This window comes from Falco biarmicus, chromosome 3 (assembly GCF_023638135.1).
Source record: "Falco biarmicus isolate bFalBia1 chromosome 3, bFalBia1.pri, whole genome shotgun sequence".
Taxonomy (NCBI): domain Eukaryota; kingdom Metazoa; phylum Chordata; class Aves; order Falconiformes; family Falconidae; genus Falco; species Falco biarmicus.
The window spans coordinates 95,866,315-95,891,950 of record NC_079290.1 but is presented as its reverse complement, the minus strand read 5'-3'; the positions used below and the strand labels follow the sequence as shown (position 1 = coordinate 95,891,950).

Below are 25,636 nucleotides of genomic sequence, written 5' to 3'. Positions count from 1 at the left end.
AGGTCTGGTTGAAAGTTTCCTGCAAAAGAGCTAACAACCCAGGTAGAGCCCCAGTCTGACAGACGAGTGTTAATAGCCACTGTGACGGAAGAAAGGTGGGAAGTGGGGAGAGATGGTAATGAGAAAGCAAGCTGATGTTCATAGCCCTGTTCATAAGATTACTCTAACTCACTTAAAATCTTGTTTTATGCATACCTGTAGGCTTGTATTTCTGAGGAAAGAACAGTCAGAAAAAATACAGCACGGCAAAACTGCAATCAGCAAGTGTTTGTTCAATGCTTGGGCACATTTGGTTTGTGCATCATCCGTTGCCCAGTCCTTTCCAAATTCCACACAGGCGAGAAAACAGTAAAATGGTTTGTCATGCACTGTGAATACCTTTTCTTCTTTTACAATTTCTAACATAATCTTGGTCTTTGTAAAAGATAAACTAAGTATTTTAAAACAGTTTCTAAGAGCAGAGGAACTACTGTGGCCTGTGCAATAGCTTCGCACTGACTTAGTTCTTCACTTACTCGGTAAATCATGGCAGCTTTAGAGCACCCTTTTGGAAAAACGAGCAGTGGTCCCCCTTGTTCTTTCGACAGATAAATGTCTGAAGATTGTTGCTGTGGAAAATTAACTCTAAATATTGCTGCACGTTAGGGGAAAAAAAAACCCACCACCACTCTTTTCGCTTATGACATCCAGTTGCTCACAGGCGCCTCCAGATTGGCATATAGGATTAGGCTTTGCTCATATACACTGAACTATCTGATTACTGCCAATGGGATTACTCGTGTGAATAAGGCAAGCAGGATTTGACCTTAATATTTCATCTCAGGACCAGGCAAATGGCACAGAAACTGTAAGAAAGCCAAAGATCTTTGATAACTAACAAAGTAAACATTTGCCTTTTTTTTTTTTCATATTTAATGTTTTTGAAAATCCTCCCCTTGTATAAATGTTTTCTAGTGAATGTTATAGACCCTCGTACTTACATGGCAAATGCAGAATTAAAATAATATATGAACTGGCAACTTTACAGGTCCACTGTACTTAATACTACCTACAAATTGTCCATTGAACAAATCAAGATATGATTTCATTATTAAGTCAAAACACAAAATTAAATTTTGAAAAGCATCTAGGAATGTTTTCTTCTTTTAATTTTCTCTTGCCTGTTAAAATGAGGAGATTTACGTGACCTGAAATTATTAGGGAATTCCATACAGTTTTCAGCACACATTCCCTGAATTAGTATGCAGTGTTGGGGAGGTAAAAGCAATGGATTGCTCTTGCGAGCAAAGCGTGGCAGATCCCCTCTCACACTTTTACCAGACTTTTTCCTGATGTGATCTACCTCATTTTAGCAATACTTTGCCATAGCCACCTCCATTGCCTGCTGCGTGTGTTTCTTTTCAGATGCCAGGGTTAGAGGATGGTTCCTTTTGGATTCTTACCTTCCCACGTTTTTCCTTACTGGAGCATACCTACTCTGCATATGGCTGGGCAACAAGTTCATGAAGGACAGGCCTCCCTTCTCTCTCAGGGCTCACCTCATTGTATACAACCTTGGGATTACACTGCTCTCCCTGTACATGCTCATAGAGGTAAGTGTTCTTCATGCAGCGCAGCTGGGAAAGGTGAGCAATGCACAGTTTTTAGTAGAAAAATCTTACCAACAGATAATTTTGCTAGGAAATTTAGCATCAATGGCAAAGTAAATTTAAGATCCAGAAAAGTCCCTTAGCAATTGGACAGTGAGTTGTACAGAACCTTCTTAGCTTGGATCTCGGCAAGTTTTACCTGTCCTTCCTGAGCTACAGCCCACACCTGGGGACAGCTGGCTGCTACCAGGACAGTGTCTCCAAGCATGAATCTGAATCTGCAGCAGTCCCTCAGCTGAAACATAACTACACCTCATCCTTAGCACCCACAAATATGCCCACAGATTCGGGTTTATTTCTACGACTGTCTATGGAATGATTTTTCTTTGAACAAATACCCATGTGTAAATGTGAACATATTTATAGGTGAGAATAAGTATCAATTTATCTATGGTATTGGCAACTCAATGTTATTTTTCTGCTCTCCTAAGAAGCTTTCCTCATAGTCAGACAGTAAGAGACAGGTGTTAAAAACCCACCACTTCAACCAAAAGCAAGTGCTGTGGGACTTGGAGGCTGAACATGGTCACGCAGATTATTTCTCCAGGGCTCATCAGGAAGGAATATAGAGAAATCAGGATCCGTTCAGAACTAGAAGAGAGGTTTGAATGCAGCTCAAAATTCTGCAACAGCAGAGGATTCAAACAGTGCTCTTCAACAAAGACATTAGTGTTTTCACCTCCCCAGTGGGGAGCAGAAGCCAAAAGTCACTATTTTGGTATTATTTGGGAGCTCCCCATTATGCCTTGTGATAATTGAGGTACTCAGTATTAAAGTGTTAACATCCATCACTTGTGGCCACAAAACCCAAACACTAAAAGATAAAACCCACAAAACATTTTCTGACTTGGCTTAGAAAGTGACCCCTGGAGAAGCCTTGGCTGAGGGATGTTGTTGACTTCATGGTGTGACCTGTAAGGCTGTGAGCTGACACTGCTGCCTTGCCTGCACAGCCTCACAGCATTCCTTGCTCCCTGGGCTCCCAGCCTCACGAGCAGCTTCCACCAGAAAAATAAGGATGGACTGTTCTATCAGCTGGACAAAAAACTTTGCAGAAGCCAAACAGGACCCCAAAGATTTCAAGTTTTAAATTAATTTGAGCTAAACACCAGGTCAAAAGGCTGAACAGCCGTTTAGGGGGCGTGCCTTTGTGCTGAGGACCAACTGTGCTTCATCCTGGTCAGAGCTCCAACTGGCTTCAGCGGCTGCTGGAGGTGTCAGAGTGCAGGATCAGGCCCAGAGCAAAGGAGAAACCAACACAGTCACTGGAAGGTGTGATGACTCCATACGGACTGTCCTCCAAAATTTAAATTAGCACTTTGATGTTTAAATCCTCATTTTGCTTGAAGGTATACAGATAACTCTTCAGTAGCAGGACTCAGCAAAAAGGATTAACTGAATAGAAAACAAAAATACTGCTCCCTTCCCCTTGCAGGCTGATTTGGCTCACCACAAGTACACGAACAAGCAAAAAGAATTTTAGTAGGTCTCACTTACATGAATGAAGCAAACTCGGTTCTTGCCACCTTCATGTCCTTGTAAGAATTGCGTTGAGCCATCTCCCCACAGCCACCCCACTGCGCTGCCCTCTCTGAGGCCAACTGTGATGCAGATGACCGCTGAGTTGCCTCAGTCCTCAGATTAGTCCCTTTACATCTTGATTCTGTAGCTGGAGGCTGCTGATTTACGCCTCCCGAGCTGCAGCTGGGCACAGCTGGCAGTGGCTCATAGCTCCACATTTGGCATTTTTGGGAACTTGAGGATACGGTGACTGAGCTGCACTGCCAGGTGTTCTGCACCCTTCGCTCCCAGCTCTGGACTGGCAGCCAGACTGGTTTTATACTGCACAAGACATCATTTTTCTGTATTTTTCTGATAGGAACTTGCCTGGTTCCTATCACAGCTTCTCCCATGAAGGAGCAGAATGAAAGTTAAGGCTTGCAGACCTGCCTGAGGGAGCTTGCACATCCCTCCTGAAGGGAAACGAAACAGGCAAATAGGAGAGCAGAAATCATCTTCAGCACTGAATAAAGTTATGGTGACTCAACATTTCAAAGGGTTTCATTTCCAAAGCTTCTCTCTGGCTCTTATTCTCTCTGTCTTTTATGGACTGTAAGCTCTTTAAGGCAAGAGTTACCTATATTTAGAGCATTCTGCACAGTGGTTTATGTAAACACAGCTGATCCCTCCAGCGAGTATGAGTCAGGATTAATTCCTAGTTAGAAACATCTATAACAGTTATCTTAGTCCTCCATTCTCCCACTTCACCTGAACCCCTCTGGTCTCTGTAACACAGGTAAATAAAAAAATAAGCAGCTCCATAATAGAACTAAATCAGCAAAAGAACCCCAGTTATTGGCATTATTGTTCTTATCTCTTCTTGGGTTTGTTTATGAGGTGCCACACACCTTTTCTGATGATAGCTCCAGAATGGAGTGGGTGCTTCTTAGACATTCAAAAGAAAAATACCTCATTCAAAAGAAAAATATCTCGTTCAAAAGAAAGGGTGTATCTCCAACTGCAGACTGTCCCACATGATGGCTTTAGCGAGAAACATGGTAAAACAGCTGATGGGGGTACTTGTGCCACAGTTCTTCATCTCCTCACCTTCATCTCCTGACCTAGTTTAGCTGCCCCTTGACTTCGGTTGATTTGTACAACCTCAAGGCAAGAAGGCAAAGGTTACAGCAAGGAGTCATAACAAAAGGGCCGTTTTTAAATCTCCAAGGGCAGATTCCTCTTTCAAGCCAGAGCTCCACACGCTGCCCCACAGGCATGGACTACCAGGGAGCTGCTTTTAGCTCCATGAGCTTTGAGGACAACCAATCCCCAAAGTACTTGAAGGAACAGCTCCAAGAAAACTCTAAGATGTGTCATTAGTATAGGATCAGATACCCCTACTATCCCTGAAGGACAAGGTGTAAAGGAAAACAGCTCTGCCCAGCTGCCCTCATCATACCGAGATATCTCAAAACTTTTGTGTCAAGAAGGAGTTAGGTGCCTCTGAAGGTCTCCCAGAAGGGCAGCTTTTTAGACCTTAGTTTAGATTTCTGAGTTAGGCAAATGCATTTTCTTGAAGTGGTCAAAGGCACTTACCTCCCCCCATTGAACCTAACGGAGAAGTGGGGCACTTGGTTTTGGAGCGTAGCTTTTCGAAGTGTCTGACGCATAGACACAAGACCTGCGCTCGGACTAGGCATGCTGCCGGTGCACGGCTGGGGGGCAGAAGGCAGCTCCCTCCACCCTTACTGCTACAAGAGAAACCTGCATCAGAGGTTTGTAACTGGTTGTGTGCTCTTCTGTACCTTGAAGTGTTCACAGACCCGGGTCAAGGCTTATTGATCCAACAATTTCTAGTAACCTTGCCGCAAATCTGTCTGCAGAAAAACAAACACCACTGTTTCATTTTAATAAACCCCAAAACTTTTAGCAATTTCACTGCAGAAAAATATGCCTTGCCTCTACACAAATATCTGCCCAAGATCCTAAAAGTACGAACTGCGAGCAGAAAACCAGCTTACTGTGAAAAGCAATCAGGTCTTTACATCTTTTAAAATTAGTTCATGTGTGAGTCAACCCACAGACCACACTCCAGGGATGCAGTCGGAGATGCCAGAGGCCAAGACAAAGTTTTGAAGTCCACCTGAGGATAAAACTGTCACAACTCCAATGATAAATTAAAACTGGAAACAAAGGAGACCAATGTTGATCTCCAAGCTGTAAAATTACTCAGGTGAGGATACTCTCTTCCATTAATAGGAAAAGACATAATGTTTACCATAGTCTTAGGCTGCTTTCCCCGGCAGTAAGTATCACCTCTGCCCTATTGAAATTAAAATCTCAGCTAGTCATTAAGGTCTTACCCAAGTACTTTTCTTGATCAGGCACTGAGAAAACCAGGACACTTGGCACCATCTGGGTCAGATTAAAAAGGAGATCTAGAGGTATGTGTCATTAGCATAGGGGTGGCGTGATGTCTCAAACTGCCTGTATCCCCAGGTAGCTTCACAGACTTATTACAAATCCTATGGATTTGTAAGCAAGAAACCACATCCATGTGGGGAAGCAGGACTTGCATGTGAGGACCCCTTGATTCAGAGCAAAGGGGAAAGAGCAGAACTCCACAAGTACTGCAGTCCCAGTGCATTAACCTTTCTAGTGAAGCCAAAAAAAAATGCCTTTTACCTTACATGATAAAAAAAAAAAAAAAAGTAAATTACCTGCACTTTACTTGTTTCTAGGAGCTGAAAATTCACTACACAGTGATTCCAGTTTCTGAATTATAGTCATGATTTGCAGATCCATAGTTGCCAAAACCATGTGAGGATTCCCAGGATTACCAGAATTGCTTTCTCTGTATCCTCTGATAGCAGGGAGAGGTCAGAAGCACAATGCTGGCACAATCAGCAACCAGTTTTTGAAGAAAAAAACAACCACCAGTTTTAGTTCTATACATTGCAACTAGAATTACACATCACAAATTACTAGAATGTCCAGTATAATGCCTGGAGTTGGGATAACAGTGGGCAAAATGGAAAAAAAAAAGAAAACCAAACAAAAACAAAAATAGAAGGTGCACTTAAACTCTGTTTTGTTCCTTTTTTATGATGGCTGATATTACAAAAATTTACTTCCTGACTGTGCAGGTGTTAAAAAGATAGAATTTGAGTAGCAGAAGGTCTGAGTAAAGTCTTAATAATGGAAGTGATGAGGAAAGGTAAAAAAAGACGTATAGATCCTGGCTGATTTGAACTGTCCTGGAATTTTACTATAGAAATTCAACTTCAACATAATGATTTTTATTATTTTTTTTAAGATTGTAATAAATGATTGGTTACACTCCTTCCTTAATTGTTAGAAGTAAGAAATTATTCTAAATCCATGAGGGCTGGTACTTGAGGTAAAGGCTTCCTTTGAAGTAACTGGGACAGAAAGACTGTCTTAACCTTAGGGGAGCAAGAGGAAAAGAACAAAGTGGGGAAACAGAAGAGATCAGGTGCAATTTTCTATCATTCAGAAGAAGGAAGATACGAGGCGGGGGGGTGGGGGGGAAGACAGCAAAAGGTTACTGAGAGTGCAGTGTAACGCAGTGAAATGCAAGGACAAAAGCAAACAGCTTTTTTAACTAAGAACTTTGTCTGAATAGAGTTAAATTCCCAGGTGTTTTTTTATCTTAATCAAATAATTTGTTTGGAGAGCTGAGGAGCTGACTTTGCTGTCCTTGCCTGCAGTTATTCTAGCTGGACATGTTGTCCTCATGTCTCAGTTTTCACCCTCCGAGTTCTCTGTGTCTTTCCTACCGACCTTTCTGAGCTCTGCATTTAGTAGAACATTCAGCCTGTTCATCAAAAAGGCAGCACTCTGGATCTCACCTGCATATTTAAATAGAATTCAGTAAACTTTACTGGGAATTAAGAGTAAAAACTCGTATGATGAGGTTTTTCACATGTGCAAAGCTTCTGATACCACCACTGGTAGCACAAAGTAGCATACAGGAGCTATTCAGAATAGATGTAATCAAAGATTCATGGGAAATAAGCCTAGAAGGGATTTCTTTTAGCCCATTTCCACTATCCCAGACAACAGCAACACACAAAGTAATTATCATTCATATATATCCATATATATATTGATATAATTAATTTTGAAGTCATTAGCTCACTAATCCTTCTAGCAGTCTCCATTTACTTCAGGGGTATTAAATGGAACTGGCTGAGTTTCTCACAACATGGCTTTACTTTTCAAAGAGGTTTTGTTCACAAAAAAAATTCAGCAATTTATCAAAACTTCATTTAGGAAGGGGGCCTTATTTTTGTCACTGTGATATGAACTTTCTGACCTCAAAATAAGAAGAAAGCATGGGACCGCTCACTTCTTCCACTCTGGAATAGCCAGTATCCTTCCAATTATGATGCTCCAGCAGGATGAGAGATCCAGCATGGAGTTCAGCTGTACGTATTGCAGGTCAGGATAGCAAACCCCAGTCACTGTATTACAGAATTAGGCCATCTTTTTTGGGGGGATACTATGCATGCAGTTATTGGACCCCTGACTAGACCCATGGAGAGATGATGAGCCTCACCAAGGAGTAGCTCAAAGCATGCTCTTCATGTTTCTGTCCCCATGAAAAATCTCTCAACTGCATCATAAAGAAGGACAACAAAATATTTTAATTGGGAAAAATCTTGTGGGGTATTTCCTATTCAGCATGTGTTTCTTGTTTGGCATAACACCGCTACGAAGTTGTTACATTTGGGGAAACTGAGGCACTGACCAAGTGGCAGGGATGGGACTAGGCTCTGGGAATTCCCCAGTCCTGAGATGAGCAATCTAGCCCATGCTGGTTTTCCCTGTCAGGGTTATGGTCTTGCCAGATTACAGCTTGTGTGAGATCTTCAAAACACGAATAGCAATCTGGAAACACAGGCTAGCCATCTAAAATCTGGGATTCTTGGAGGCTCAACTGAAGATAAGCAACCTCTATAGAGAGATATTCTTCAACAAATACTATTTACATATGATTTTACAATTGAATGTCCTAGCCAGAACACCTGCCTGAAAGCTGTCTAGGTATTGTTTAAGACTGATTTAATGATAAATCAAGGATGATTAATGGTACGTTCCTCTATTCATCTACTGATGTTGAAGTGCAATGGCCCCAGTAGCACTGCGGTGTGCCTTCACCCCAGCCTCTTGGGCAGCAATTCAGATGCTTCCCGGTGTGACATCTGCTAAGTCTAAAAAATTGCTTGAGTGTCTATCCATGTCCCCATTCAGCACTATGCCAGCTCTTCTCTACTTCCTCCCACGTTTATCCGTGTAGGATAAAGAGAGAAGTGTATAGCATTAAGAAGTATTTCTCTCTTTGTGCTATTTTGGATTTACCTTCTGTTTGCTTTGCTTAGCACCAGGGAATTTCTCGAGGCTAGTTTTGCACAGGTAGCTGTGTTAAGTTTCCATTCATACTGCTTCAGGACAGAATATTCAAGCATGAGATTTAGAGTGAAGATCACTGCATAAGTAACAAGAGATTTTAATAGATGCCTTGAAGGGTCTAAAGCCAGAGAAATGTAAAAGATGTACTGTTTCAGCGTATACCTCCAACACAATGTGATGCCCTTCTTCAAAACAGAAGACACTAGCAAGTTGTCTGGTTTAAGAGCATCAGTTCGTGGAAGGAGTGGGAACCTACCGTACTTCCGTGCTGCTTTTTTCAACAAACACAGAACTGCAGTGGTAAAAAAATGCTACGCCTGTTCATGAGGATAACTGCTCTGTTTTCTGTTCCAGCTCATCCTTGCCACATGGGAAGGAGGCTACAACTTGCAGTGCCAGAACCTCCACAGTGCAGGGGAGGCGGACATGCGGGTGAGCCACAGCAGCAGCTCAAGCCCCAGCATCCATGGCCATCCTTCCCTCCACATCCTTGGTGCAACACTTCTGCGGCCACAGCAGTTATAAGGATGTTATCGGCGACATCTTTAACACGAGGCTTTTAATCGGGTTGCCTAATAGCTGGTAGAAAACAAGAAGTGTTATCCTTTTGATTCAATACAGGTGCATCCTTGCAGTGGAAAGCACGACAGGGAGTAATTTGAAAAGCCATATATCAAGATCTGTTGTCAAAATGGTGTTGCCTGACTATTGGAACAGACAATATGGATCGTTAAAAAACTTGGAACAAAAATCAACCATCTAAAATGTAACACTTATTTAGCTATAGCTGGAAATTGATTTAAACCCCACCCTAAACTCTGGAAAACTGCAGTGACATTTTGCTGGTTTGACTCACCTCTAGTTTCAACCCTTATTTCTACATCACAGAAATTTCATCTCTTAAGTCTGTTATTCCCCATGTCAAGCTTACATTCCAGACAACGTTAAAGCTCAAGTGCAGAAAAACTAGTAAACTTACATAATTTATTATATATATATAAAAAATATAACCCAACCCTCAAAATTTGTCTGTGGTATGGCAAGGAAAAGGTCAGTTAAATACCTTTTCCCATCCACAAGGTGTTTTCCCCCTGTTTTACCTGTCTGTAACTGTCCTAGGACATACCCTGAGCTCTGATAAAGCCTCTCAAGCCCAGAGGAGGGTACATTCCATTGCGTTGAGTGTCAAATTGGATTATTTGAAAAGAAGCTGCCAGCAAAATCACTTCAGTGCCAAGAAAGTGTAAGTGGTAGCACCCTTAAAACAGAAACAACAAAAAGTCGTCGGCGTCCCCCCCCAACTGTATCTCTGAAGAAAAAAATAGAACGATTATAAACATTGAGGAAAGGTTTCCTATTTCTTAAATTATATATTTATACAATCACATAATAACTGTTTCTAAACTGTCTCATTCAAAAGGGAAATAAAATCGAAGCCAGAACTTGTGCTTCTCCTTCAGTAGGATATTAATGCCTTTGGGAAAGTTTCATGCCTATGGACAGATGAAGTACAGCAATATTTAAGTCTTTTTATAGATAAATATTGATCTTCTGCTCCTTTGTTCTTGCTTGTACAGGTAGCCAAGGTGCTGTGGTGGTATTATTTTTCCAAAGTAATTGAATTCATGGACACTATCTTCTTTGTACTGAGAAAGAAAAGGAGCCAGATCACCTTCCTTCATGTGTATCACCATGCCACGATGTTTAACATTTGGTGGTGTGTCCTGAACTGGATACCCTGTGGGCAAAGTAAGTCTCTGTTTGCTTCATCTCCCGGGGTGTAAGTCACCTGTTGCTGGAGGGGAATCACGTCGCTCTGCAAAGCACGTGTGTCGCTGTGCTATGTGATAGCACCTTTAAGGTTCATTGCCTTTGAGAACTGCTGAACACCTGCAGACCTCAATAAAATTAAAAGCATGGTTAAAAGTTCAGGCCAAAAATATCTGACTGTTATTTCACTTAGCTGCCACAGCCTCTTGGATTTACTTCTCTTCAAACCACCTTTAGGCAGGATAACACTACTGCATCGTACACAAGAGCTATCGCATACAAAACCTACTCTAAAAGCAGATCTGGGAGGAAATCATGACCTTAGTAAAGGCAGTGTCAATCACAACAAATTAACTCAATAGCATTTTTACAGGCAAATTAACTCAACAGCATTTTTACAGTCAAATTTATGTTTGACTCCTGTATGCAGCAATCCAACATTCTGATTTAGCAAAACACCTACAAAATCACTAATTAAAATACCAGTTTGAGTTTGTTTTGTTTTAAATGAGAATACATCTCATTCAAGTAGTAGAACTACTGGACAGCCAGAACTGTTCAATACGGTCTTGCATTTCATATTGCAACAACAGAAGTAGCAGCATCCTTTGCCTTATTATATTTTGGGTACAATATATTTTATACAACAGTAATCTCTAAACTTCTTGGCTCTTGGGAGGATATTGTAATTGTTATCATCTCCCCTGTTGAGTTAGGGAAGATGTATGGTGCCACAAGCCAGTCACTTGGCATTTGTATACTAGGTCCAAAAAATAAAGAACTACTTCAGGTGTCTCAACATGCATGTTTTTCCAGGGCTTCATACAGCCAGAGGCTTCCTGTGGCATTATCACCAGAGCTGGGAAGAAAATTAGTTTTCTTTCTTTGAGCTTTTAAAGATACTCAGTCCACTGTAATATTTTGTAAAGCAACCCGCTGCAGGTGTTTCTCTGAACAGAAAGCAGAATTCACATTTGCTGGCACTCATTACGGACAGCACAAAAATCAGAGTAAAACAGTGTTACAGGTAGAAGCAGAGATCAAGGATTTCACAGCAAGTAGAAACTGTTTCAACAGAAGTGTAAACAAATTGATGGGTGTTTGTGCTTTCTTTGTGTCTGAACGTATTCCCCATGCTTCACACTGGCTTTGCACGATTGTAATTAACAGAGCATAAAAATCAGTAGCTAAGTAATTAATCAATCACTATTAATCAGTGGAAAACCCAAAACAACTGGTGAGACCATCCTGTAGTGTTCAAGCACTGCCTTGTGCTCATACATGAGCATATAGGAGAGAGTAGTGCTGCTACTTCTCAATAGTCTGTAAGGTACAGAGGGTAATTAATTTGCTCTAGAATATGTAGTAATTCAAGTGATGAGGTATTATCTTGGGTGAAATTCTGGAAATTCACACCTAGCAGAAGAGCCACTGAAGAAAATGAGAGCGATGCTCAAACACAGCCACACGAGTCTAGTTTGCTTCAGTGTAAAGCCATTACAACTACATCAGGGAGCCAGAGAGCAGGTGCAGCTACTAATACTACTAAGGTGCAGTACCAGCAGCACAGTCACCCACAGCAGTGTTCAAAGCTTACAGCAATAATGGAGAGACTCACGCAAAGAAGGTTCAGAGGGAAACAAAAGCAATAACCCGTAAACTACGGAATAGAAAAGGAAACTGAAGAGAAAACAAAAAATATGGCATGAAAATACAATATTCAGCATGAGAAAAAACTGGTAGGAAGTATCATTTAGTTTGTCAGTTGTCCATAGGACAGCACCTCTTCACATCAGGAATGTCTTTAGCAAAGGGCAAGTGCAAAGGGAAGACTTATCATATGCAACAGACATTGCTAGAATAATATCTTCTCTCACTTTTTAGCAGTTGTTATCTAAAAATGTTTCCTTGATGGATTTTTACAGGTTTCTTTGGACCCACTTTGAATAGCTTTATCCATGTGCTTATGTATTCTTATTACGGACTGTCAGTCATCCCTTCCATGCGCAAATATCTCTGGTGGAAGAAATACCTCACTCAGGCACAATTGGTACGTATCTATTTGACTCTCATGTTTAACTACCAGAAATCCTTCAAAATGCCAGAGGGGGCAAAATGAATGATAAAGACTGTCATTTGCAGAATTAAGCCAGTTTGAATTCAAATATAACAAAGCCATAGAATATATATATATAGAGAGAGAATAAGTCCCTAGTGCAGCCCAGTATAACTTAATAAAGGAAATTATGGTCTGAAATATTTTCTACAATACAGTAGAAAGTCTACAGTCCATAAAATTCCACAATTTTTGATCTCTTGCATACAAAATTGACACCACTTAATCCTGGCAAATGGACTGATTCAAAAGCTATTAAAACTGTCCTATAGAATCAGCTCCAGCTGGCTCCAGGATGGACCCAGCGCTGGCCAAAGCTGAGCCCATCAGCAAAGCTGGGGGCACCTCTGTGGTATCATATTTAATAAAGGGTAAAAAATGCTGCACAGCAGCGGAGAGAGAGGAGCAAGAAAACATGAAACAGCCCTGCAGCCACCCAGGTCTGAGCAGAAGGAGGGGAGGAGGGACAGAGACTCCCCGGCAGCCCGTGGTGAAGCCCATTAATTAATTAAATAAATAACCTTCCTGAAGTCGAGTCTGTTTTGCCTGTGACTGTAGTTGGCAAGTTTTACCAATTGCTCTGCCCTTACCTCAACCCATGAGTTTCTTAATCTTATTTTCTCCCCCTACTCTACTGAGGATGTGAGAGAGCAGCTGGGTGGGCACCTGGCAGCCAACCAAGGTTAACTCACCACACCACGTTACAACTACAAAATGCAAAATTATGTAAACAAACTCTTAGACAAGACAGAAGTTCTCTGACTTCTTAAAGTCCATTCCAGCAGGTACTGTACCCAAAGAGCTGAGCCACATCAAAAACTTCTATCAACAAGATATAGGGCTTGATATGAAATAGTGTTCCTTCCGCTTTTCTATCTTGGGGCCTTTTCATATTATTTGGGAGTTCAGATGTTTGCAGTGAACTTAAAACACCTTGTAGAAATGTGTTCAGCAAATGCTTCTCCCCTGAGCTGAGACCATCCCTGCAGCTGCAACACGCTGCCCTGAAGCATGCTGCCACTCCTTCTGCATCTCATTTTTGCTTCGTTTGTCCCCATCTTAACTCCATCAATGCAAATGCCAGGCTGCCTGAACTTCTCAGACCTGGGATTTCCATTCTCTATTTAGACTTCTAAAGCTGTTGCCTGGAGTCTTCAGAGTTTTCTCAAGCTTCTGTCCAGCAAGAGACAACACTGTACCTGGCATGACATGGTCTGGAAGATAAAACAACCCCTATTAAAATAAAAGAGCTTACATTTTGCCAACTAGGCCTATAAACTCAGACTTTTTGAAACCTCTGACCCCTTAGGTGTGGGGTTTTTTTTTCATTTAATAAGAACACCATTTTAACTTCACCCTCACAATACATGCACAGGTTCAGAAAGGGATAGTTTTTGAGTACTCAAACTTCCCAAGAGCAGGACTAGGTGACGTCGTTATATCTGATTTAGCTAGTATTGATGCAAATATTCATGCATGATCTTTCCTCCACAGATCCAGTTTCTGCTCACTATTGTACACACGCTCAGTGCAGCTGTGAAGCCATGTGGATTCCCATTTGGCTGCCTCATGTTCCAGTCCTCCTACATGGCCACACTGGTCATTCTCTTCATAAACTTCTACATTAAGGTAAGAGTCTTCCAAGAACTCTCTGACAAGGGTGGGGGAGAAAAAGAACTTTTTGGATAGTGGCACTAGTGAATTCACGTGTAGAATGAGCATCAATACTTAAAATATGTTTGTATTACAATATATATGTCAGTTAAGAATGATCAATACAGCAACGTCTGCAAAAGACAGTTGTTCGGTAGAGATGACCTCCCCATCATAGCTCAGCTTTTCTGCACTTGGAGAGCAAGCCAGGAGGTGTGTTCAGGATTAAGAGGTCTGAATTTCCTCTTTGGGGCAACTTCTTGAGTTCTTCTCTCCCTCCTTGGAAAAAAAGAAAGAGGCAGCTGAGTCTTTGCATTGTTTATTTCACCTTTTTTTTAGCAGGCACTGCTCCAGCCTGCCTGCGCACATAGAGCTTTTAGTTAAAATGTCTTAAAATGTCTTTTGACATCAAGAAGTATTACAGTAATACTAGTAAGGTAATATCACCCAGAGCAGTGAAAATAATACAGTTCTCTTAATGCAGTCTGAAGCAAACATACACATCTGCATCAACAACACCAGACAGCTCCATTTTACAGTTAACCATAAGTAGTGTTCGGGGGACACTAAATAAATCCAAGTACTTACTTTTGATTTGGCTTTTATAGACATATCGGAAAGCACCTTCAAGAACAGCTATAGAGGAAACCCCTGACACAAAACAGATCAAGAATGGTTTCCATAAGGACTGCTTTGCTGCTGCCAATGGATTCCTGAACAATAAGAAAGTACAATAAGTATAGTATTTCCTATGATTTTTTTTCCAAAAAAAAAAAAAAAAGAAAAAAGAAGAAAAAAAGACTGAATTACAAGCTTTAGCTTAAAACCTATTTGATTACATTTATCAGTTCTTTGTACCAGACACTTATTAATGTACTGCTCTTTAGGTTTTAACAAAACGAGTAGAATTACTTGTCCTGTCAGAGATCACCATTGGAAGAAAGACGGCCAAGATCTTTCTCATATGAAAAAGAAAACCTTTCTGATCTCTAATGCTGACACAAAAATGCCTTATAAAACACTTGATGAATGAATGAATCCATCAATGCCTTCAAAAGGTTGGGACTCTGTTCAGACTAATGTGGTGAGAACTTTCTGTGCATGTGAGAGGTCTTGAGGCAAGGCTTTGAGTGCACCCAACGAATGGGAGGGGGAAGAAAGAAAGGGGGGGGGGGGGAAGAAAGAAAGGTGAGATTCATACCTTTCCCATCACCATACCCGTCTTTGCTTCTTCCCCACTGTTCTCCAAAGCACACTCCCTTCCCACGGACACCAGGAAGGTGCAGCCATCCCTTTGGTCCTACGGGAACCCTGGGGAAGGGCATAACCTAGGGCAGAGCCCAGGTGCTCCATCCCATAGTTTGCAGACAGACGTGCACCTTGCTTACTTGCTTCACGTACGTGCAACCTGACTCAAACACCAGGAGCTTGCTAGTTCAGGGGGCTGGGCTGGTAGCACCTGGGAGTGCCCAGGATTATACTTGGAGTACACAATATCACTCACTGATATGGGATGTTGAGCTCCAGTCAGAACAAATCAAGTCACTTGGGATGTGCTGAATTAATAGTTCTGAGTAAACGGATTTTGAAAGAAATAGGAGCTCAACAAGTTAATGAAGATAAATCCTTTAAGTGTAAACATGCACAAAGTTAATCCTATACAAACACTGCTAATTGGATGCAAACTGATGTGCCACATGTTAACAGACTGGAAGATGAAGAAAATCTAAAAAGTGAATTCAGCAATGAGCAAAGCACATCATACAGGAATTTCTCTGCTAGGTAGGTCTTATTCAGACTGGTCTCTTGAGAAACAGGTGGGACTGAGGCACAGCCCTCTGCAGGGAAAGCACGGAGATGTTTGCTGGCTGCAACTGTGACCGGTGTGTCACTCGCAATAGCCAGTCACCATCTGCTCTGCTCCAGTTCACTGCTTTTACCCCCTACTTAAATGGTTAAAAATGAAGAATACCCAGGGTTAGCTTTGGGGATCTGCCCTCCCCCTTTTCTCATCTCACCCCTTTCAAAACCTCTGCTAAAAGTGGGCACAGCCCTTTTCCTCTCCCTGTTTCACAGTGCAGTAACTCTGGTCTTTTCCAATCTCATGTGTGTAAATTCTCCCAACAAAAATACCTTTCAGAGTCACCCCAGCCCCGCAATCAGAGCCACCTGAGCCCCGCAAGCCCCTTGGACTGAAGTAGTTCTGTAGCAGGACCATGTCCTCTCCCTCCCATCACCCCACAGGGTCCCAGGGCAGGAGGGGGACACAGCAGATGTGGAGCCAGGGCAGAGGGACTGAGCAGCCATGGAGAGCTCATGCGGAGAGACAGCAGCACATCTGAGCATCCCGGCTGCTAAACAGCATCATCACGCACTGGGTAACCAAAATACCGGCAATAGTCAAACACTTTCACACCACCACCACAGACATACACCTAACTGGTGTGTGCTCACATTTGCTCCCCCTTCACGAAGCTGGTCACAGTGGAAGTCAGCGTTTTGCTTTATTTAATGTTTGAGAAGGAGGGAAGGCAACAACTAGAAAAAACAAAACACCCAGAGCTACAAAGCCTGGCCCCTGCGTGCATATATTAGTTCTCACCAGCCCTTCCAGAACCTTTGCTTTGTTGGGTTTTCTGGTTGATTCTGTAAAACTCACAAGTTCTAAGAGATCAGCAGGTTTGGCTGAAGGTGTTGTACATGGCCCTAAGCAAAGGGAGAGCTTCAGAGCTCTGCAGATGTCAGCTTGATGCTGGAAACCAAGGGAAAGGCCGAGGGAATCAGAAGAACTGACAATATAGCACACAAGGCAACTAGCCGAATCATTCATCTAAGGCAGGCAACAAAATGGTCGTTGTAACGTTGGCAACAAAAGTGGCCCAGCGTGGATTTTAGGCCAAGTGGAGTCCATAACCTTTTGATGGCAAGGCACGCATTTGACTATCAAGGTGGACAGCGTCAGCATGCGAAGTCTTAGAAGTTTACTATGACAACCAAACCCACAGATCTTGTCTTTTGTTTTCTTAAAACCTCATTCGAAAGAAAGAGAAATAAAGAAATGCCTTACTTGAAACTCAAAGGGCTGGGGAAAAAAAAAGAAAAAGAAAAGAAAAAAAAAAAAAAAAAAAAAAAAGGAAAAAACCAAGCTGGTCTCACCTTGCAGATCCAGACTGGCCAGGAAGGCTGGAACCAGGCATGTTTTAAATTCTTCAGATCTGTCTTAACATCTTCAAAATGCTGCAACTTTGAAGAGAGAGAAACACTGACTTTTTAAACTGATTTTCCTGTAATACATAACACTGTAAATAAACAAATTTTACTATCAGGCTGTCTCCACTCCTCTTTAAGGCATCAGATTGCTGGGAACTGATTAGAGGCTACTTTCATTCTCAAACTTTTTTCAGAAAGTTCTTAGGACATTCCCCTCAGACTGAGGAACAACCTCCACCACTTTTCACACGGCCACCCCTGGTGTTGATGTAAAGCTCCCCTGCAGTTTTTGTACAGCTGTTGGCTGTGCTCTGTTCTCCTCGTCAACTGGGCATTTCTGCATATCATGCTCATATACACACACATACTATTTAGGTTGATAGGAAACAGTTTTCTATAGCATGTAGATGCAGCATGTTTACACTGCCTCCTTAAGATACATTTCTCTGGTATACTGGACATCCATGTCCCCCTCCTAGACATTCCTGCTTTTTAGCAGTGGTTCTACAGGCAAAACAGGCTCCCAGCTTTGCTCCCTTGGGGTTTAGCTCAGATGCATGAAGTGGATGTTGTGAGTCCCTCATACTGAGCTTGCTGTTTCAATCAGAGAGAAAAAACACTTTCCGTTCAATCCAAACAGACTTGCTAACATTAGCCGGACTCTGGTACCTCCCTGTTCCCAGGCTCTCTTGCCTTGCAGACTTCGGCTGGTGAGATCCTTTTGATTCATTTATTATAAAACGGGTGAAAATAGCAGTCTTGACTTTGATGGAGGAAAATTTCCAGATGTTGCACTGGAAGACAACCATTGCATCTCACTCATTAGTTCAGATGAGTTTGACCTCCGGTTTTGATTCACATTTCATGCACTCCATGGTGCCCTACACACAATACCAAAAACACCTCTAGATTTTGCTGTGCATGACAGTGTGAGGGCACAGTGAAGTGTAACTGGAGCATCACGGTTGAGACAGTGGAGGTACAATTTACAGCTCTTCACCCAGACTTACCTACCTGGGGGCAGAGAGCCTGATTCGCCCCTTATGTGCCAAGATGTGGAATCCTGTCAGTCAATCCAGACTCCCTTACTAGCAATGCAGCTTCTTGTGCCTGCTGTTTCTGCTATATAAAGGCTTCAAAACGTCTCATTTGGGAGCTCTATCTGAGAAAAATAAGCAAATAAATCAGCAGTCAACACAGCCAAGAACGAAGCATGTGAATTTCCAGTGACTCCTGTGCAGATTTTGCAGCTGTGAGAGGCTTTTAACCGACGCATATTTACTGGAAAAAGGCAAAACCTAGGCTTGAATGATTATTTCAAACCCACATAAAGGGTAATCTGGCCCAGTTCAGCAGCTGAATTTCAGTTAGGACAGTAAAAGGAAGTGCTGAGATTATCCTCAATATGCGTGAAAATTTTAGGATTTTATCCTCATAAAGCAATCAGAAAAATGTTTCAAGTTGGAGAAAATGCTGAACTATTTCTGAGAGACTCAATTCATTTCTGTTTGGAGTATGTTCACTAAAACCATATGGGTGGAATGAAGGACTAGAATCTCAACACCACAAAACGACGCAGGTGTTCCGTTTCTCTTTCCCCTCATCCTGCCAGGTTGCACTTACAGCCCTTGCTCAAGAATATGGAAAATGGACATTTGTTGCTCTGTTTTGGCCAAGGAGACCAGAACCCACAGCTCCCTATTTCCAGGACAATCTTTTTGGGCTTACTATTTGAGCCTGGTGAAGATTGAGTGCTTTGTGGAAATGCAAATGGAGTCATTTAACAGCAGGCTGTACCCGCATAGCTTATAGACTAGCAGTTAGCCACTGTCCTGAAAGGTGGGAGATACAGGGGTTTGGTTTGTTTCACTAGAGATTGAAAATCTGGTTTCTCCACATGCCACATGAGTGAGCTAATCACTCCAACTGCAAGAAAAATAAAAACATTGTGCAGCATCCTTCTCCTTCACCAGGAGAAGCCCACTGAAAAAGCATTTCTGGATTGAGCTGTTCAACCTCAACTTGCCAGCAGTTTCCCATCCATAAAATGCAGCAACCACATGCAAAGGAATCCTTGACACCCAGCTCCAGCCACAAAGGGAAACCTGGAAAACGTTAAGATACTGAAAGGGAAAATGTTAAACGAAGATGCTCCATGGCTACCATGCTCACTCCCAAATGGACAGTGAGTCCATGGTTTTCACACTGGTTGAATTGCAGGAGCAACCTCAGAAACAGCTACAGCAGTTCTGGGTGCTGCCGTAAAACCCTGTACTGGATGTTACCAGCCAGAGACAGCGTCTAGCACCATGGGCAGAAAAAAGTTGGTATTACTCTTGGGAAGAGGCAAGACCTGTAACAGCTGATGGTGGCAAAGAGCATCCCATCTAAACACACAGGCTGAGTAGGGATTCCAACAACTATGTGTTCACAGGGTGCTTCAAGCCACATTCACGGAAAGCAGCACTCTCTGTGTTTAACTCCTCTGCAAGGACTGCCAGTCCTTAAAGGGTTGTGTGGGTTTTTACTCTCCTCTTTTGCTACGTTTAGAAGCAATTTCCACATCTTATCAGCTGAAAATGAAGTTTTTCAGGCATATTTTCACCCAGTAGCATGCTTGGACCACTCCAAGGAATTGGAAAAGGGAAAGCACCTCATCCAGCCCAACAAGCGAAACCACAACCGCATGACTGCCTGCATTCACTATGGAAAATTTGTTGTATGGGGGGCAGGGGGGGGAACCAAACCTACTTCATCATGTTTTACCAAGCTCATCTTCCAGCAATACTCCAAACATGAGGGCAATACCGATCACTGTTCTAGTGTGCTGTCAGGGCATCGCTTTCCTCTGAATGGATGCAACAAGAGCTTTGTGCTGCCAGCAGCTCCTCTGTCCTACAGAGCACCTGTGCCTAGGAATGTTGCTCATACCCATGGCCAGCCTAAAGACTCCAATAAATGAATCCCTTAGGTGTCAGCACTGGCCAAGCAGAGATCATTGACTAATGAAAGGACCAGATAATGCAGCTTTAAGCTTCCTTCCGTCACAAACATCCAGCATGAAACAAGTCCAGCAGCACTTAGTACATGAAAGCTGAAGCAGCCAGATACGCACTAGGACAAGATTCAGAAGTACTTCCAATGCATTGACTGTGAAATAAAGCATCATCAAATATCCCTGCCACTGTAGCGGACTCCAAGGTGCAATTGCTCCTGCAAGTGAGGCAGGCTCATATCTAGCGGTTTTGTAAAGACTGCAGCATCAGCAGCTAAGGCACAAGAAGGATAGCTCTACAGGCTCATGGCCAACCAGTTAACACTTGTGCAAGGCATCACAATTGTTAAGAGCAAGGGCTGTTCACCAACAAGAGACTGGAATTTGGGGGAGCTATGTTTAACTAACAAACCCACCTCTGGGCAATTTAGTTTCTGAACTTAGATACGTGCCCTTTGAAATGTCACGTACATGGCACCTCTCCTAACTTAATTTTAAACTGTACTGAACTACCAAACCAATCCGCATTTTTTTCTCCCTCACAGAGTACTGTAGCTGGGAACTCCTCGTCACACACAGACAGCCTTGCTATGTGTAAAAACTTCTTTTCTGGACAAAGCTAATGTTGCAATAACTTGTTTGTTCCAGTCATCCCATCAAGTCACCCTTTGATTTTCAGATTGTTTTTGGTTGGGACCTGGTGGTAGAAAACTGAGAGGAGATACAACAGAGGAATCAATCTCAAAAATACTATTTCTTTCAGGCTGAAAATGCAAACACAGGGGGGATGTGCAAACACTTGACTCTGCTGTTTTGGGCTCACCAGAGGGTATGTGTGGGACGACAAGGAAGAAAACCTGAAGAAAGCAAGCTATTGAGTTTGATTCACTGGTTTTGGATGTTAGTAGCTTCCCAAAGAATGAAGAGGAAGGAATATGCTTTACTAAGGCCCTTCCAGGAACACCGGAATTAAAGGAGAGAAATCAGGCTGCTGATGCATGCCAAAGCTTTACAGGGCTTCTCTCACAATCCAGCTCTAAGTAATGCTTTCTCAACTCTTGCTCATGATAAACAAAAAACACCCTGTAGTATGTGACCAGGAAAGGCTCTGCTGCTGCGTTTGGTTCCAATACTCAACAGCTCTCAGCTGTTTCTAGAAATGCATTTATTTTCCTCTTTTAGATGCAGTCCTACCGCTTGCAGAAGTGGGACCTGCCCCAGCGTGCTCCAGCCCACATCAGCACACCTTACTGAGACCAGGGCAAGTCAACCCCAGGCCAGGGCAAGCACACACACACAGTTCCTCTGGTCACCCTGCCCACTTCCAGCCACAAAGAACCACCCTTTCACAGGCATTGTGCAGCCTTCGTCGCCCCTAGGTAACAGTAGCCCTCAGACCTTGGATGAACCATCACACTGATACAGAACATGCAGATAAACAAGCACTTGACATCATCCCCTGAAAGAGATATGGCATAAAGATAGCAGGGGTTATAACAGGGTTTAATATTAAACTGGTTAAGAGCTTAAAGTGGACGAAGCAGTTGCTTTAACCTGCACTTTGTATCTCCCATTTCTTTTTCTGGGTACTGAACACACGGTTTCTTGCACTTCAGCACCCACATCATCTTTGTCGTTCTGGCTTAGAAGAACAAACTGAAAACTGAGCTTCATCTGGTTGCACTGAAAGGAAGAAAATCAAATAAATATCTGGATAAGTAGCACTTCAAGAGTGTAAGCGACCAGGCAAAGGAAAGCTGCCAAGGTCAACTACCTGCCTTCCCAAAGGAAATGTTAGGGTAACCCAGTTACAGGTCTGTGTTGCTGGTGTCAACTGGAGAAGCCAAATGGACTTAACACCTTAGGGGCTTTCAGCTCAAACATGCTGAACTGACCCAACAGTGCAGGACGTGGTGTGGGCTAGGCTGTCCAAGATCAGAAAAAGTCACTCCTGCCCGACGTTGTCTCCAAACACAACTGCTACTGACTACAGATGAAAGGCCATTACACACATCATGTCCTCCCAGCTTGGCAGGTTACCAAGCCAGAACTCACTAAGTTCCTCAAAAGGTTACATATATAAATATATATATATATAAAAATATATATACACACACACATAATATATACTTTTTTATATATAATTTATATATATATATAATTATATACATATATATAAAAAATGTTTAAAATAAAGGAATAGAAAAAGAAGTGCAAGGGTAGGAGACATCTAAGCTGTACGCTTAAACTGTGTAGCATCCTGTTCTGCTCGCCTGTATCTATTAGTAAAAGCATCTTTTCGGGTTCAGACTTTTCCAATAAAAGTTAAAAGCAAGTGTAGGCACATACATTATGACAATTTTTAACAAGAGGTCCTGTTTTCTCATCTATCCATGACCTCTGAAGTGCACAGCACTCACCTTCCAAGCTTTGTAGCGGCAGGTTACACAGGGGGTTCAAGAGTAAGAGACACAGTATGTATCGGTCTTGTTTCTGTATATTATCTAGCAAAGATACTTGAGTGGAAAACATTCCTAAATTTTTACAGTCATAGGAGACACCAAGAAAGCATTCTGCCAACACACATGAAGGGTGGGGAAACAGGGCAAAGCAGGCGTTGCTACACATCTGCTCTATTGTGCTGACAGAGCTTAAATGATTATCAGTTCTAACTTAGAGAGCTATGAAGCCATCAAACAACATCTCAGAAATGAAAGATTAACCATTATTGTCGTAATTTGAAATAAATAAATAAATAAATAAAATCCTTAAGCCAAGGAGAGCCATCACATCTCACCCTCTTCTTGCTTCAAACATTCCTTTTGGGAAGTAAGCTCCTTGGAGATGCAGGTAAGCAAGCCTAAAGTGGCCAAGGCAACCACCACCCCAAGGGAGATGAGATGCGCTCCAAGGATGCAGGTTATCGATGCTGTTCCTGGGGCTTTGCAGAATTTGGTATACAAGAGCAGCCACAGTGTGGAAGTCTCCTCTCCTCTCAATTCTTAGGTCTACTTCACATCAAGCACCTTGTTAGGCCTGGCTTCATCCATCACATCTGGCCAGGTCATGGGGAATAGTGTCACAGGATAAAGGCATTTACCTGGGAACTACTAGAAGACTCATTTTGGTACTTCGGATGGGCAGCAACATCACACAAAGTATCCCTTTACATTCAACTAGCGTGAACTCTGGGTTACAATAGCAAGCAACTGGGCAGTTCAAGCCCTTATCACCTTCCTCAGCTCAGGATCTTACATTACTACTCAGGTAGTAAAAGCCCCATTTAAAAAGTGTTTTCTATTTTGGATCTGGTACAGCCAGGCAATAGGAAGGGATGCTCAGATCACTCAGGCTGATACCTTAAAGCCTGTTTTAGTTGGTGACGTTGCTGGTGTAACCACAGCACACTGCAATACCGGACACAACACATGCTGAAATCTCTATTACTGGGCTGCAAAACCAGACAGCATCACCAGGCACGAGCAGAGCTGTGCTCAGGGGTTACAGCTTCATCTTCCAAAAGACACAGACACTTTGGCTGAGTGCTTTGAGAGAAGATGGGCTGCAAAGAGCAGCTGGAAAGGCACTGAAGAGCAGCAGGAGCATGCAGCATAGTCGGGTCACCAGAGCCAGCTCTCAAATAAATAAGCACGAGGTCGTGGATGTGAAATCACAGTTTCACCCCTTTGCATTGTGAATAGGAGAGGGCAGACCAGTGGATCTGGAGCTTTGGGAAAGGCAGGGTTGACTCTTAAACCAGCCCTGAAGGAAAGTGCTGGCCACTCCTTGATATGGATGAAGGAGTCTTGTACCAACTCTGGTCAGGACTATTTAAGCTAAGGGAATAAGCATAATCTCCAGAAAATGATAAAGCAGAGGCAACAGCAGCTTCTTGCTGCTCTCTGCGCCAGCACTATCCTGCCTGATCGGCTCAAGGAGGAAGAGTTTCAGTCTCCCGGGAGACATTCAGTGGTGAAACAAACCCTGGTAGAGGTGGGCTTTTACCATGGAGGTACATCATGTGCAGGGGGTGATTCCCTCAACTCCAACCCACACAGGAGTCTGATGTCAGGTTTATAAAGGAGCCAGAAACACAATGCTTGGAAACATGCCATGTTTCCACAAATTCATTAAGATGCACCAGCACTAGTGCTGTGTCTGCCACGGCATTAAAGGCAGTTTGTGACGAACAATCATAATTAGAGAACTTTGTCAAAGTAGAGGACTATGTCAAATAGTACAGTTTATCTGCTGCTCACTTTCAAGAGACCTTTGATGCTATTTTGCCTGATCCCAGCTTTGTTCACTGTACTTTGAACTCTCTTAGAAGCCAGTAGTCACTGGTTGTAAAAGTAGTTTCTCCACCTCCACTTGCTCTTTTCCTCTGCAATGCTCCCCGTTTCTTGCCTTCCACAGTCTCCAGTTTGCCATCAGGCAGCTGGGCCAATATCCAGTAGATCCCACTGTGCTTTCACCTCTGTAATTCAGAATTGAGTGGCTCTGGTTTCAAGCCAGCAGTTCCCACGTTGCTGCATGCACGCAAGAAACACACCCCATGCAGGGTACACAGTACTCATACCTTTCCAGGCATGCAAAATGCATCAATTTGAAAAAAATGAGATTGTTACCCTATGCAAAATATTTACTTGGAATCAGTCATTACATGCTTTTGCATTTGATGAAGATATTAGCAGAATACTCAAAGAAAACCGGTATATGCATCAGTTTAATGACTAAACATGGAATTTGGTCCATTAAATGTCAAAGAAATAAAAAAAGAACTATCTTGTATTTTTGCAGAAAAACTTTGTTTTCGACACAGGGGTCAAAACTGGATCACTCAGCAGCGTATATTCTTTTTAGGCCAAGAAAAAAAAAAGGGGGGGGGGGGGGACGGGGACTCCACATCAGTGTTATTTCCCCTCCCTCCTCTTCCCCCCCCCCCCCCCCCCTTTCCACTTCAATTAATATCTTTCACAGGACCATCTTCTCTACTCCAATAGAAGGTGCTCAAACGTTAAGAGCAGTAGTGGATTCAGGGGGTTGCTAGTCAGCAGGAATGGTCACATTGTTTCCTACTTCCTTCCTCCTTGGAGTTCATACTGCAGGGAAGGAAAAAAGGTAAGAAAAGTGTTTCAAAAGTTTATACAAATGTTTACATTGCATAAGATCAGAAGCCACAAAGATCCTAGAAGCACGTTTAGACTCCGGTTTTAATTCTCAAGCACCCACCCTGGAGTAAGTGCTGCTGGATGAGCAGCTCCCATGACCCGATTGCTCCTTCCTCAGCCCTGCCCCTCTTTAAGA

The 25,636-nt window shown here is 42.6% G+C and overlaps 1 protein-coding gene across 2 annotated transcripts in view; it reads left to right on the top strand.

Moving 5' to 3' along the window:
• ELOVL2 (ELOVL fatty acid elongase 2) overlaps positions 1-17,449 on the top strand; it is a 46,382-nt gene extending 28,933 nt beyond the window's left edge. For both annotated transcript variants that reach the window (XM_056333076.1, XM_056333077.1), the window contains exons 3-8: positions 1,405-1,592; positions 8,940-9,017; positions 10,163-10,334; positions 12,281-12,405; positions 13,966-14,100; positions 14,733-17,449. In XM_056333076.1, coding sequence (XP_056189051.1) covers positions 1,405-1,592; positions 8,940-9,017; positions 10,163-10,334; positions 12,281-12,405; positions 13,966-14,100; positions 14,733-14,861 — 827 coding nt within the window. In that variant the 3' untranslated portion in view covers positions 14,862-17,449. The remainder of the gene's footprint in view (positions 1-1,404; positions 1,593-8,939; positions 9,018-10,162; positions 10,335-12,280; positions 12,406-13,965; positions 14,101-14,732) is intronic.
• The last annotated feature ends 8,187 nt before the right edge of the window (positions 17,450-25,636 follow it).